At 34.9% G+C, this 16914-nt stretch overlaps 1 protein-coding gene across 13 annotated transcripts in view; it reads left to right on the top strand.

The window, feature by feature from the left end:
- The window catches only part of LOC131435671 (serine/threonine-protein kinase N), a 258158-nt gene that overhangs the window by 99896 nt on the left and 141348 nt on the right, over positions 1-16914 (top strand). For 9 of the 13 annotated variants that reach the window (XM_058603806.1, XM_058603805.1, XM_058603804.1 and 6 more), the window contains one exon: positions 14213-14534. In XM_058603806.1, the coding sequence (XP_058459789.1) occupies positions 14213-14534 (322 nt within the window). Of the gene's footprint in view, positions 1-5366; positions 5774-13152; positions 13445-14212; positions 14535-16914 lie in introns of those variants that run through there. The other 4 variants (XM_058603809.1, XM_058603803.1, XM_058603797.1 and 1 more) reach the window with 4 other exon arrangements.

Genomic DNA, 16914 nt, shown 5'->3' with positions numbered 1-16914 from the left:
CCGTTATACAAAATAACGATTCAAAACCGGTACGCGTCGATATGTGCTCGTACAGGAGAAGAAAAAACCACCGCTTTTGCTCCGTTCGTAGCGAGCTTTGTTCTATTTCGAATAGCGTGCGCTGTTTCCACAATTGCATGTATATTTTTCAAGGGAAAATTTTTTAAATCTGTATCGGGGGATTAAAATTTTGTATATGAAAATGATAAGAAATTAAAACGCAACAGTATAAATTTTTTTTAAATTGAATCCGAAAATGACAGTATTGTAATGGAATTGGCAACTATTTCTTCTTACTATTTTACATTATGACCACTCAAAATATTCAAAATACTCAAAACACTCGAAATACTCGAAATATTCTAAATATTGTAAATACTCTAAATACTCTAAATACTCCAATACTCCAAATATTCAAAATACTTAAAATATTCGAAATACTCAAAATACTCAAAATATTCAAAATACCTAAAATACTCAAAGTACTCAAAGTACTCAAAATACTCAAAATACTCGAAATACTCAAAATACTCCAAATACTCAAAAACACTAAAAATACTCAAAATATTCAAAATACTCACAATACTTAAAGTACTCAAAATACTCGAAATAATCAAACTACTCAAAATATTTAAAATACTCTAAATACTCTAGATACTCTGAATACTTTGAATACTCCAAATACTCAAAATACTCCAAGTCTTCAAAATATTCTAAATATTCAAAATACTCAAAGTACTCAAAATATTCCAAATACTCAAAATATTCAAAATACTCAAAGTACTCAAAATACTCAAAGTACTCAAAAATATTCAAAATACTCAAAATACTCAAAGTACTCAAAATACTCGAAATACTCAAAATATTCAAAATACTCCAAATATTCAAAATACTCTAAATATTCAAAATACTCAAAGTACTCAAAATATTCAAAATACTCAAAATACTCAGAACACTCGAAATACTCGAAATGTTCTAAATACTCTAAATACACTAAAAACTCTAAATACTCTGAATATTCTAAATACTCCAAATACTCAAAATACTCAAAATATTCAAAATACTCAAAATACTCAAAATACTCAAAATACTCAAAGTACTCAAAGTACTCAAAGTATTCAAAGTACTCAAAGTACTTCAAGTACTCCAAGTACTTCAAATACTCCAAGTACTCGAAATACTCAAAATACTCAAAATTCTCAAAATACTCGAAATACTCAAAATACTCAAAATACTCAAAATGCTCAAAATACTCAAAATACTCAAAATACTCAAAATACTCAAAATACTCAAAATGCTCAAAATACTCAAAGTACTCAAAAATATTCAAAATACTCAAAATACTCGAAATACTCAAAATATTCAAAATACTCTCAATACTCTAAATATTCTGAATACTTGAAATACTCTAAATACTCAAAATACTCTAAATATTCAAAATACTCTAAATATTCAAAATACTCAAAGTACTCAAAATACTCAAAATACTCAAAATACTCAAAATACTCAAAATACTCAAAGTACTCAAAAATATTCAAAATACTCGAAATACTCAAAATATTCAAAATACTCTCAATACTCTAAATATTCTGAATACTTTAAATACTCTAAATACTCAAAATACTCTAAATATTCAAAATACTCTAAATATTCAAAATACTCGAAGTACTCAAAATACTCAACATACTCAAAATACTCAAAATTCTCAAAGTACTCAAAAATATTCAAAATACTCGAAATACTCAAAATATTCAAAATACTCTCAATACTCTAAATATTCTGAATACTTTAAATACTCTAAATACTCAAAATACTCTAAATATTCAAAATACTCTAAATATTCAAAATACTCAAAGTACTCAAAATACTCAAAATACTCAAAATACTTAAAGTACTCAAAATACTCAAAATACTCGAAATACTCAAAATATTCAAAATACTCTCAATACTCTAAATATTCTGAATATTTTAAATACTCTAAATACTCAAAATACTCTAAATATTCAAAATACTCTAAATATTCAAAATACTCAAAGTACTCAAAATACTCATAATACTCAAAATACTTAAAGTACTCAAAATACTCGATATGTTCAAAATACTCAAAATATTGAAAATACTCAAAATACTCAAAATATTCAAAATACTCAAAATACTCAAAATACTCAAAATACTCAGAACACTCGAAATACTCGAAATATTCTAAATACTCTAAATACACTAAAAACTCTAAATACTCTGAATATTCTAAATACTCCAAATACTCAAAATACTCAAAGGACTCAAAATACTCAAAATACTCAAAATACTCAAAATATTCAAAATATTCAAAATACTCAAAATACTCAAAATACTCAAAATACTCAAAATACTCAAAATGCTCAAAGTACTCACAATACTCGAAATGCTAAAAATACTCAAAATAATCGAAATATTCAAAATACTCAAAATACTCAAAATACTCAAAATGCTCAAAATACTCAAAGTACTCAAAAACATTCAAAATACTCAAAATACTCGAAATACTCAAAATATTCAAAATACTCTCAATACTCTAAATATTCTGAATACTTTAAATACTCTAAATACTCAAAATACTCTAAATATTCAAAATACTCTAAATATTCAAAATACTCAAAGTACTCAAAATACTCATAATACTCAAAATACTTAAAGTACTCAAAATACTCGATATGTTCAAAATACTCAAAATATTCAAAATACTCAAAATACTCAAAATATTCAAAATACTCAAAATACTCAAAATACTCAAAATACTCAAAATACTCAAAATACTCAAAATACTCAAAATACTCAAAATACTCAAAGTATTCAAAGTACTCAAAGTACTTCAAGTACTCCAAGTACTTCAAATACTCCAAGTACTCGAAATACTCGAAATACTCAAAATACTCAAAATTCTCAAAATACTTGAAATACTCAAAATACTCAAAATACTCAAAATGCTCAAAATACTCAAAATACTCAAAATACTCAAAATACTCAAAATACTCAAAATGCTCAAAATACTCAAAGTACTCAAAAATATTCAAAATACTCAAAATACTCGAAATACTCAAAATATTCAAAATACTCTCAATACTCTAAATATTCTGAATACTTGAAATACTCTAAATACTCAAAATACTCTAAATATTCAAAATACTCTAAATATTCAAAATACTCAAAGTACTCAAAATACTCAACATACTCAAAGTACTCAAAATTCTCAAAGTACGCAAAAATATTCAAAATACTCGAAATACTCAAAGTATTCAAAATACTCTCAATACTCAAAGTATTCAAAATACTCTCAATACTCTAAATATTCTGAATACTTTAAATACTCTAAATACTCAAAATACTCTAAATATTCAAAATACTCTAAATATTCAAAATACTCGAAGTACTCAAAATACTCAAAATACTCAAAATAGTCAAAATGCTCAAAATACTCAAAGTACTCAAAAATATTCAAAATACTCGAAATACTCAAAATATTCAAAATACTCTCAATACTCTAAATATTCTGAATACTTTAAATACTCTAAATACTCAAAATACTCTAAATATTCAAAATACTCTAAATATTCAAAATACTCAAAGTACTCAAAATACTCAACATACTCAAAATACTCAAAATTCTCAAAGTACTCAAAAATATTCCAAATACTCGAAATACTCAAAATATTCAAAATACTCTCAATACTCTAAATATTCTGAATACTTTAAATACTCTAAATACTCAAAATACTCTAAATATTCAAAATACTCAAAGTACTCAAAATACTCAAAATACTCAAAATACTCAAAATACTCAAAATACTTAAAGTACTCAAAATACTCGAAATGTTCAAAATACTCAAAATACTCAAAATATTCAAAATACTCAAAATACTCAATATACTCAAAATACTCAAAATGCTCAAAATACTCAAAATACTCAAAATACTCGAAATACTCGAAATACTCAAAATACTCCAAATACTGAAAATATTCGAAATACTCAAAATATTCAAACTACCTAAAATACTCAAAGTACTCAAAGTACTCAAAATGCTCAAAATACTCGAAATACTCAAATTACTCAAAATACTCAAGTACTCAAAGTATTCAAAGTACTCAAAGTACTTCAAATACTCCAAGTACTCGAAATACTCGAAATACTCAAAATACTCAAAATACTCAAAATATTCAAAATACTTAAAATACTCAATAAACTCAAAATACTCAAAATACTCAAAGTATTCAAAGTACTCAAAATACTCCAAGTACTTCAAATACTCCAAGTATTCGAAATACTCGAAATACTCAAAATATTCAAAATTCTCAAAATATTCAAAGTACTCAAAATATTCAAAATACTCAAAATACTCAAACTACTCGAAATACCTAAAATACTTAAAATACTCAAAATACTTGATACTCTTTTGTACGAAAATTAACTCCGATTATTGACCTCCGAGCACTCTAAATACACTGAGGTTTTTTTTAGTTAGTTTAGTGTATTTTGAGTTCTTCTGATTTTGTTTTCTAAAATTTAAATTGAATTCCTTGGAACTACGAGATTGTTTTTTTAAGATTTGTTTTTTTTACGAGTTTTTTTTAAGATTCACTCAAACGAAGATTAATTATGTGGGTTTTTTTAATACCCTCCTTACCATTGTTCATCGGTTTGAATATGCTTCGATCCGAAATCGACCCTGGATCGGAACATTATATCAATGTTAAACATTTTAATGTGACTATTAATCTTCTACTAATTTTCAATTTCTGACTAATTCATCTACAAAATAACACTCACCTATTTTCAAATCCTCACTCGAACCCCAATCGGGTGCGCAAAAGATCGGCTGGCATAAACTTCGGTCACGCGAAAATTTTTTCTCTATCAACACAACCGATTGTCACGAAAGTTCCTACTCCGAACCACCGAGTGTTCGAACACTAGGGAGACCACCAATGAATCTTAATTTTAATTTGATTGGCCTGTAATTAGCTTCCGTCGTTTCGTGCAACGAGAGCGGTGCGCACTCCCCGGAGGGATGATTAAGAGCATGACACCAATCGAAAAGCCGGAGATAAATTCAGGCCATTTACAGTTTGCGTAGCGTAGTGTATAGGTTAGGCAGTGATATAGTGTAGTCTAGACCTTTGCAATATTATCATTACCACTACCACGACAGTCATTACTACCTGGGCCAATCTCAAAGTTAACATGGCAGTCCAGAACACAACACGACAACGTGCGCTGGTGGTGGCGTGCGTGGTACGAAAGTGAAAACCGAGAGAGCTGGAATCGATAAATTACCTTTCGCGAGTTTTTTTTATCCCCTTTTCTTCCTTTCGTACGGACTCGTGCGTAGGTTTGCACGTGTGTGCAACTGGCTGATGCAAACGCAGAGAAGATTTGTGTCCCTGCAGCTAAAAAGTAAAGTGCGGTAGCTGATTGAACGAAACCGGGAAGCGCCGCAGATAGCTTTTTTTAGTGAGTGCACAGCAGAAGCCCGAACCGAGACGGTGGCAAAAACAATCCTTGATGATGATGATGATGATGATGGTGGTGCTGCCGGTATTTTGTTAAATTGACGCTTCCAGCGCAATTCCAATTCCCGTGCTTAACTAACTAACTAACTGGTTTGGTCTGCCAGGAGGAAGAAATCAGCGCAAAACATTTAACCACGGCATGGAGCTGCAGATTGCCGAGTACCGATCCCGTAAGAGACGCAGCCGAGTGTTCAGCACTTGCATCAGCAGCGGCACCGGAGATAAGGTATTCGGGTTGACTCGTCACGGTAACGGAATCGTGCGTAAGATTAGCTGTTTGTGTGTCTTTGTGTCGTTTTGCTTGCTTTTGGTTGCTTGCACGGAACCACCCGCGATCCCATTTCAACCAAAATATTAGTTGATTTTTTGAATTCGATTGGTTAAAATTTGGTACAACTAATCGATTGTTGTTTTAACTAAACTGTCATTTTTGTTTTTCGATTAGCAGAAACGATGGTTGAAACAACTAATTTAACTGTTTGAAAAAAATGCTGTAAATAAGTGAGAACACATACCTTTCAATTTCAACAAATATTTTAGTTGAAATAACTCGTGTTGTTATTGAAACAAAATTCTGTTAGTTGAAAAGTAAATCGGTTTTATTTGTCTTAGACATTGCAAATTAGCAAAATTGTTAAATTTACCTAAAATGAGTATTGAAGGATGATGCCTTCAAACGGTTGAACGTCGTCGATTGAACTAAAGTTATGCACTGATAATTTTAGTCAATTTATATGAGCTTGGGTGCATCAACCGCTGGGAATTGGAATTTTGCGATGGCAATTCAAACGCGCCATTCAATCGCAGCGCGTTCTGTGTGTTTGAAATCCTTCGCTCCTGTTACTTTTATAAATTGAATTCATGTCAAAAAGCGTTTTATTGCTAATGCATGAACATCATCATCGGTATCAAACAGCTGGAAGTAAAACAGTCTGCTGGAAGTAAATCAATGATCGAATTTGAAGCATAAAATTTTTGCGCATACCTGAAACATTACGAGATGATCATTTTCTAATTTGTCACCAAATCTTTTTCATCTTAAACAAGGTTAACTTTATCACAACACCGCTGTTAGATAAACACTTGTTATGGAATCATAAATTTCTCAAATCGAATGGACACAATTTCACCAAACGCTTTAATCATCGATGTTGTTTTCATTGACATTTTGAAGCGACGCGAACAGATTTCAACTAAAAAAGTTGTTGATTTGGCATTGCGATTATTGTTTTGCTTTCAACTGTCTCCGGCATTTGACAGCATTCAAAACAACATATTTTTCAACTACTTGAATATATACAAATCAAAAACCATATTGGTTGAATCAAAAAGAAATTAGTTAAATCAACTATCGCAAAAATCAAAAACTGCGATATCGCAATTTTATGATCGAAGGGTTCTCCGTGTGGTATTTGGAATGTATGATAGATCCCATATGATTCATTCGCAGTATTTGTTTCATCCTTAAATTCCGTAATTCGGATTTCAAAAAATTTTATATTTACTCGTCAAGTCAAATAACCGGCTTCTGAGTTCTCTTTATCACGCACCTAATGGAAAAGCCAAGTAAAATTTGATTCTAGATTTTGGTGATTTCAGATTGTCGCCAAGAAATACCTATGTTGTATGATCTTGTGTCTTACTGTCAAGATCGGATTCGATAGCTGTTTTTAACTGATAAAGTAGGCGTACATTTATTTTATTATTTTATAACGAATCATTTTAAATCACCAAACAAAGATCAACTGATTTCATGCGGCGTCTTTATTGTTTATTATTTCCACTATATTATTTATCAAGAAAAATTAGGTTATATTGGTTGCTCTGGGCAGCCGGCTACCGAGAAAAGATTATTAGTTTATTTACTTTAAATCTATCTAGTATTTTCCTACTTGTAATATTAAAGGATCTTCGAGAGAGTTGATTTTTACCATTCAATTAATAATCTTGAAAAACAAACAATGGAAGAAGAATGAACTTGTTTTAATCCACCTAGTTGTGTTATGATGCCTTTCTCATATCAATCATACTATCATATATAATACTGTGATATTCTTCAAAATAATTTTCATCGATTCTTAAAAGAATAACCGAAATCGGTTCGTTTGACCGTCTACTGATACAGACTATCAATTGGAGAAGGTTTGAGGTCGATTTAGAAATTATTTTTACGTATTTTGTTTCTCCATTTTAAGTGATGGTATAAAATTTTAAACACACTTTACCCTAACAGGACCTTCCATCTGAGTCCAAGTTTGTGGAAATCGGTCAAACCATCGCTGAGAAAAGTGTGTGAGATCCATTTGGGAAAATATGAGCTCTATTTCCGGAGCCTCCGAAATCGGAAACCGAGATAGCCGGAATCAGTTTTTTTTGCTGTCTACAGACAATGACTATCAAATAGAATAGTTTTGAAGCCAGTTTTGAAAATTTTTCAAGTGTTCTTTTCGCTCATTTAATAAGTGATGGTATAAAATTTTTAACACACTTTACCCTATAATGCCGAAACCGGAAGTGGGGTCCTGATAAAATTCAGAAATTCTATATATAATCATAAGACCTTTAATTTGAATCTAGGTTTGTAAAAATCGGTCACGCCATCTTTGAGAAAAAATAGTACACATATTTTCATTTCTCGTACTTTTCGCCCCATAACTCCGAAACCGGAAGTCCTATCCATTTCATCCATTTCAGTTCAAACATTTTGTATGGGATCATAAGACCTTTCGTTTATGAAAACCGGTTCAGCCGTTTCTAAGAAATTGGAGTGATTTTCGGTTCGGGGTACATGCTCACTTTTTTTTCGATACTTCCAGAATCAGGAACGAAGATCCGGTATACCCAAAATCAATGTATTTGGTCATCAACTACCCAAATCTGTCCAATTCAAGAATTATACGGCTATTTGAATGTATTTGATTAAATTTTCGGTGTCACGTATAAAAACACGTCGTTGAAAATGCAATTTTTATACCTATTATTCTGTAATTTCAGAACCGGAAGTCGTACCAAGATGAAATTTGATAGGATTATATGGGGCTATAAGACCGTTCATTTGAACCTATGCTTGTAAAAATTGGATGAGCGGTCTTTGAGAAAATCGATTGCTCGTTTTTAGTTCATTTTGCACATTTTACCCCGTAACTCCCGAACCGGAAGTCGGATCCAGATGAAATTCAATAGCAACCTATGAGACTACAAGACCTTTAATTTAAATTTTTAGTTGAAGAAAATCGGTTGAGTAGCCTCTGAGAACATCGAGTGCACTTTTTATTCATTTTTTTTATAATTTACCCCGTTACTCCCGAACTGGAAGTCCGATCCGGGTAAAATTCAATAGCACCATATGGGACGAAGAGGCCTTTCATTTGAGTCCAAGCTTGTGAAAATCGGTACCCGAGAAAATCGAGTGCACCTTTTTAGTTACACACACACACACACACACATACACACACGGACATTTGTTCAGTTCGTCGAGCTGAATCGATTGGTATATGACACTCGGCCCTCCGGGCCTCGGAAAATTTATCTAAAGTTTGAACGAATTCTACACCTATATTTTATATTTATAAAAGAAGGTAAAACCGGGAAAAAACGGAAAATTGAAATCGGCTATTCACTTACCACCCTGTAATTACTTACTAAACGATAAGGGTTCCAAGTTCCCGGTTCCAGAAGTACCGGAAATAGTGGTCAAAAAGTTTAAAACGAAACTCACTCAATTTTCTCAGAGATGGTTTAATCGATTTCCACAAACAGGCTCAAATAAAAGTTCCTATAGTCTCATAGGTTGCTGTTTAATTTCGTCCGAATCCGACTTCCGGTTCCAGAACTATAGGGTAAAGTGCGTTTAATCATTTAGTGCGACGATGCAAAATTAAGGAAAAATTTCTATTAACTTGACATAACGGTTTACAAATTGAAAAGTTTATGTTAATTATTACCCAAAAAAAGTTTCTTATTTTATTCATGATTGAAAAAAAATTCTTGACAGAATCTTCTAGTGATATTTTTGAAAATTTAAGTAATATGAGAAAGGCATCATTACACCACTAGGTGCATTAAAAAAAAGGTTTTTAGCGATTCAAATTTACTACTGGTCGTTAAATCAATTTTTAGCCACCATAATACACCATACTTTTTGGCAACCTTTTTGATGACGTTGTTAAAGTTAAAGTGAGATTTACCATCAATGCACAGTGGGAAAAACCTATGAAAACCCGCAAAGAATTCTGTAACTCATGAACTAATTGAGATAGGTCAACAAACTAAAGCGTTTCTTATGTAAAAATGTCCAATAAATTCAATGTAATGGTTTACAATGGCCGCAATTCTTCGCGATCTTGCTCGTTTTACCCCAAATGTACAGCAGTTTTGGGGTTTCCTATAACATTCGCTCTGTCACTTGAAAAGAAGTCGAGTGCGGTATTCTGGAGTAGCCTATTTTCATGTAAAAAGTCTGTAGAATCGATTAGAAGAACCCACACTGGCCGTACGAAACGTTTTGGTGGCTATTTTACCCCAATTCCTCCATTTCATGACATCCATACTGTGAATCGTCCCTAAATCTTGGTAAAACTTCTTGCAAGTTTGCTAAATCTAGCTTATATTATGTAAAAAAAATCTGGAGAATCGAATGGAAGAACCTACACTGGCCGCACGAAATGTTCTGGTGACTATTTTACCCCATTTATCCATTTCATGATATCTTATTATAAATCGTCCTTAAATCTCGGTAAAACTTTTTGGAAGTATACTAAATCTAGCTCATCTTAACAGATCGGCTGAAAATTTCGTATCGTTTTTATGAGAGGGCGCCACTAGAATTAAATCCATACAATTTTCAGTTAGTACCAACCTTCAAAAGATACGTGTATAATTTGACAGCTGTCTGATTATTAGTTTGTGAGATATTGCATTTTGAGTGAAGCTACTTTTGTTATTGGGAAAAAAATGGAAAAAAAGGAATTTCGTGTGTTGATGAAACACTACTTTTTGATGAAAAAAAGTGCCGCCGATACCAAAAAATGGCTTGATGAGTGTTATCCAGACTCTGCACCGGGCGAAGCAACAATTCGTAAGTGGTTTGCAAAATTTCGTACTGGTCATATGAGCACCGAAGACGATGAACGCAGTGGACGTCCAAAAGAGGCTGTTACCGATGAAAATGTGAAAAAAATCCACAAAATGATTTTCAATGACCGTAAAGTGAAGTTGATCGAGATAGCTGACACCCTAAAGATATCAAAGGAACGTGTTGGACATATTATTCATGAATATTTGGATATGAGAAAGCTTTGTGCAAAATGGGTGCCGCGTGAGCTCACAATCGATCAAAAACAACAACGAATTGATGATTCTGAGCAGTGTTTGGAGCTGTTATATCGAAATAAAACCGATTTTTTTCGTCGATATATAACAATGGACGAAACATGGCTCCATCACTTCACTCCGGAGTCCAGTCAAAAGTCAGCTGAGTGGACTGCACGCGATGAACCGTACCCAAAGCGTGGAAAGACTCAACAATCGGCCGGTAAGGTTATGGCGTCTGTATTTTGGGATTCGCATGGTATAATTTTCATCGACTACCTTGAAAAGGGAAAAACCATCAACAGTGACTATTATATAGCGTTATTAGAGCGTTTGAAGGACGAAATTTCAAAAAAACGGCCTCATTTGAAGAAGAAAAAAGTTTTGTTTCATCAAGACAATGCACCGTGTCACAAGTCGATGAAAACCATGCTGAACCATTGAACGAATTGGGCTTCGAATTGCTCCCTCACCCACCGTATTCTCCAGATTTGGCCCCCAGTGACTTTTTCCTGTTCTCAGACCTCAAGAGAATGCTCGCTGGTAAAAAATTTAGAAGCAATGAAGAGGTAATTGCTGAAACTGAGGCCTATTTTGAGGCAAAGGACAAATCGTACTACAAAAATGGTATAAAAAGGTTGGAAGATCGCTATAATCGCTGTCAGGCCTCTGATGGCAATTATGTTGAATAATAAAAACGAATTTTGGCAAAAAAATGTGTGTTTCTATTAAACGATACCAACTTTTCAGCCGAACTATTATATAAAAAGCTGTAGAACCGAATGGAAGAACCTACACTGGCCGCACGAAACGTTTTGATGACTATTTTACCGAGATTCAAGGACGATTTACAATAAGATATCATGAAATGGAGAAATGGGGTAAAATAGTCATCAAAACGTTTCTTGCGGCCAGTGTAGGTTCTTCCATTCGATTCTCCAGACTTTTTTACATGATATAAGATAGTTTTCGTATGATTTCAACGTGGTTAGCTTAAGACATAAGGGTGATTTAGATGAAAATTTCACATATTGGAGGAATTGGGGTAAAGTAATCACCAAAACGTTTCGTGCGGCCAGTATAAGTTCTGGCATTCGATTCTACAGACATTTTTACATAAGATGAGCTAGATTTAGTAAACTTTCAATATGTTTTACAGAGATTTAAGGACGATTTACAATAAGATATCATGAAATGGAGAAATGGGGTTAAATAGTCACCAGAACGTTTCGTGCGGTCAGTGTACACTCTTCCTTTCGATTCTCCTGATATTTTGACATAAAATAAAGCTATTTCAGTAGACCGCACCCGATTTCTTTTCAAGATACAGAGCAAATACTACAGAAAACCCTATAACTGTTGGGCATTTGGGGTCAAACGAGCAGGATGGCGATTCGTGCGGCCATTAGAAATCATTCCATTGAATTTCTTGGATTTTTTACATAAGAAACACTCTTGTTTCATTTGGGGGTTAGCCAAATTTTGTGCTAGGGCACATAGCCGTTTTTATTATTTTTACGTTTTGTCTTTGACTCATCAGTGCAGAGCGGTTCAAATTGAACTGCCGAGTTTAGCACTAAGCAGTTCAATTTGAACTGTTCTGCACTGATGAGTCAAAGACGAAACGTAAAAACACTCTTGTTTGTTTCCTTTTTCCATGGTTCCTGATTTCTTTGCGGGTTTCCTGATCTTATTTTCCCACTGTGCAATGCTTCCCAAAAAAGACACTGTTTGCTGTGGATTATGGACCGGTGGTATCATCGGGCCGTACATCTTCAAAAGCGACAATAGGCAGAACGTTACTGTGGCTGGCGAGAGCTACCGTGCGATGATTGCCCAAAAAGGGAAGAATTGGACATGCCAGACATGTGGTTTCAACAAAACGGTACCACATGCCACACGGCACGCGAAACAATGACCGAATTAAGAGCCGACTTTCACGTTTTGGGCCCGTGCCAAAATTGGACCTTGTGCATAAGCCGCGGTCTACATTTGCATGTGAAATCATATTAATCGTTCCATAGATTTCAGCAATATTTTTGATTTTTTTGAAGATCAAATTCTATACCTGTTAAAAAATCACCCTTTATTTTGAAACGTTTATTCAAATAGAACCCAAAAAAAGAATAAGTATCTGAACTGAAGTTTCGAAAGTACATCCTAAATTTCATTTCCCAAACAGAAATAGTAAAAGTTTTTAACTGTTGAAGCCAGTTCATCCAACCGTCTCTGGAGAACTGGCGAACCACTTGTCGACACCCTCTTTTGACGAACTTCCAACCGATGTCGAGAAGCGAAAATAAAATAAAAGCGTGCAGATGCTGAAGCAGTATGGTAATTTTATGCAAATTGTGTTTTTCCCATGGACATCGAGAGCATCCTCCAGAGAGCCCAATGTTGCTGCTGCTGCTGCTGTAGAGTTTCAATACATCAAAAATGCAAACCAACGACGACGAGGACCGCGACGGACGAGAACCGACAGATCATCAGACTCATTGAAATTCAACGTGTTTGCTTCGGCAGGCGGTCCCGGCAGCAAACAGTCAGTGAAGTGTTGTTCGGGAAAGTATGTGTATGCATTCTCGATGTAAGTAACGGTTACACCATGTTCCTGCTTACCCACCAACCTGGTTTCCATCGGGTTGGGCCGGTCCTTCTCACCGCGCGCGCCTTCAGACAGATTACATCAGTTTGCAGTGGTGTGAGATTTATTTACATCTGATTTGTAATTCAATTGGGGGCTTGGGCGAGCGTTGTAGCTAAATTGAAGCAACAGCGCGGACAATGACCTAGAAATATGCAGGATTTTTTTTTGTTTTTTGTTTTTAATCGGTAAACGTGGGTGACGGATGTTCGTTCCTCTTCTTGAGGTAATACCTTCAGCAGCAATTATCGTTTTCTCTTTCGTGAGTTTCATCAGCCTGCTTCGTGTGCCACCGGTGCTAACCGGTGTGCTTTGCGAAAGGGAAGTCATTTGTCTGCCGGTAGAAGACCGCGACCCCACAGTGCCATATAATTTGCATATGGGTTCGTCCCGAAAAAAAAAAGAAATGCTTTCTACCCAAGTACTTTCTTCGTTTCGATCGCAAAACGTCTGTCGCAGGTGACCGACTTTCGCATTTCGCTCATCACTCACATATTCGACTAGAAAATGGCTACTTACGGTGCGCGTTCCACTCATCAATCGCGAAAAAAAATTGGTACCGCACCGCACACCGTTTTGGAAAGTTTCGATCTTAACAGAAGTTCAAGTTCAAGTAATTGGTGTCAGGCCCCCCCCATCCCCTTTCACACAACCAAATAAAGCATTGATCTTACATTACCGTTTTTTTCTCTCTCTCTTTCTTCGCTACAGGGCGATTACATCAAACACCCGGTGCTGTACGAGCTCAGCCACAAGTATGGACTGGCGGACAACCTGCCGGAGAGCCTGCTGCCGAACCGGCTGGAGGAAATCAAAGAGGCCATCAGGCGCGAAATTAGGAAAGAACTGAAAATCAAGGAAGGCGCCGAGAAACTTCGCGAGGTGGCCACCGATCGGCGTTCGCTGTCCGACGTAGCCTCGATAGTCAAGAAGAGCAACAACAAACTGGCGGAACTGAAATCGGAACTGCACGAACTGGAGAGCCAAATAATTCTGACACAGGGCAACAGTGTCAGTAGCAGTAATGGACAAGGTAAGCGAAAAGCAATGGACAATGGCTTGTTGTTAGAGTTTCAACAGCAGCAAATACAACAATAAAATCGTTTGCCACACTCTCGTCGTCGCCGTCGTGTTGATTATTATTGGATTACGAGCAGAACTTCGACTTCGAGACTGTGTGGTGTGTTGTTGACCTGCTTCACACCGTTCGCTTCGGTCGCAGAACACATGCTCAACAGCTCAACAGCTCGCAGTGCGCGGCAGCGGGAACGACGAGAAACACGAGATAATCTAATCTAATTAGTGTTTATTTCACAGCTATTTTGTTTCTCTCTGTTGTAATAGTACAGAGTGATTCAATGAAAGCGAGGCAACAATTAACAGTAATAATTTGGTAATTTTTGCACTGCGGTGTGTGTACATGTGTGTGTATGTTTTCCGCAAGTCTCAAGTTGAAGTTGCAAGGAGCGATTATATACCGAAAAAGTGGGCACCTTTCAACGTTGTTATACATTTCAAAAAAAGAAAATTAAACCGTACGGAAAAGTGGCCCCAGATTCCATGCTGATTGCCAGTTTTTTTTCTTTGTTTGGATTACCTATTTTTCCATCAACATGACCGATGGTTTTGATTTTATTCATCCTCGATTTTGACCTCCCTATTAGTAATCCTTTTTGTTGCTACAGTTTATTTGCTATGGCAAAATTACAAATTTGCCAATGGCAAAATTCTGGCAGAACCCCCTTTCGAATCGCAAGAAATGTGTGATCGGTATTTCAGATAAAGTATTTTCACTGGTTTCGAGTTTTTTAACACTCCAAATACCAATCCTGAAAAAAAGTTGGAACGGTAACTTCGAGCTGTCGTAGCTCAGCTGTTTTTCAACGAATCTCAATAAATTTTACACCATCGAATTTTGTGAAGTTCGTAGATTGATACAAAAACTTTGTAGCAGACGATTGGTAAAGAGAAACCCATGAAAATTAGTTTTTTCTCGTTCCAGTTTCTTTCCTTTGGCATCAACGTCGCATATAACAGATCGACTGAAAAGTTCGTATCGTTTCTATGAGAGGGCGCCACTAGAATTTAATCCATACCATTTTCAGTTAGTACCAACCTTCAAAAGATACGTGTATAAATTTGACAGCTGTCTGATTATTAGTTTGTGAGATATTGCATTTTGAGTGAAGCTACTTTTGTTATTGTGAAAAAAATGGAAAAAACAGGAATTTCGTGTGTTGATGAAACACTACTTTTTGATGAAAAAAAGTGCCGCCGATACCAAAAAATGGCTTTATGATGACTCTGCACCGGGCGAAGCAACAATTCGTAAGTGGTTTGCAAAATTTCGTACTGGTCATATGAGCACCGAAGACGATGAACGCAGTAGACGTCTAAAAGAGGCTGTTACAGATGAAAACGTGAAAAAAATCCACAAAATGATTTTCAATGACCGTAAAGTGAAGTTGATCGAGATAGCTAACACCCTAAAGATATCAAAAGAACGTGTTGGACATATTATTCACGAATATTTGGATATGAGAAAGCTTTGTGCAAAATGGGTGCCGCGAGAAGTCACAATCGATCAAAAACAACAACGAATTGATGATTCTGAGCAGTGTTTGGAGCTGTTATATCGAAATAAAACCGATTTTTTTCGTCGATATATAACAATGGACGAAACATGGCTCCATCACTTCACTCCGGAGTCCAATCGACAGTCAGCTGAGTGGACTGCACGCGATGAACCGAACCCAAAGTGTTGAAAGACTCAACAATCGGCCGGTAAGGTTATGGCGTCTGTATTTTGGGACTCGCATGGTATAATTTTCATCGACTACCTTGAAAAGGGAATAACTATCAACAGTGACTATTATATAGCGTTATTAGAGCGTTTGAAGGACGAAATTTAAAAAAAAACGGCCTCATTTGAAGAAGAAAAAAGTTTTGTTTCATCAAGACAATGCACCGTGTCACAAGTCGATGAAAACCATGCTGAAATTGAACGAATTGGGCTTCGAATTGCTCCCTCATCCACCGTATTCTCCAGATTTGGCCCCCAGTGACTTTTTCCTGTTCTCAGACCTCAAGAGAATGCTCGCTGGTAAAAAATTTAGAAGCAATGAAGAGGTAATCGCTGAAACTGAGGCCTATTTTGAGGCAAAGGACAAATCGTACTACAAAAATGGTATCGAAAAGTTGGAAGGTATCGCCTCTGATGGCAATTATGTTGAATAATAAAAACGAATTTTGGCAAAAAAATGTGTGTTTCTATTAAACGATACGAACTTTTCAGCCAAAGTTAAAATACTGAAAATTTCAACTTTACCGAGTCATAACTTTGTTGTTATTCAATCGATTTACAAAATTTTCAGGAATAAAATGCACTGAAACAAACGAAAAATAGGGTTGTC

Source organism: Malaya genurostris, chromosome 3, assembly GCF_030247185.1.
Source record: "Malaya genurostris strain Urasoe2022 chromosome 3, Malgen_1.1, whole genome shotgun sequence".
In the NCBI taxonomy this organism is placed as follows: Eukaryota; Metazoa; Arthropoda; class Insecta; order Diptera; family Culicidae; genus Malaya; species Malaya genurostris.
This window is presented reverse-complemented; position numbering and strand designations above follow the sequence as displayed.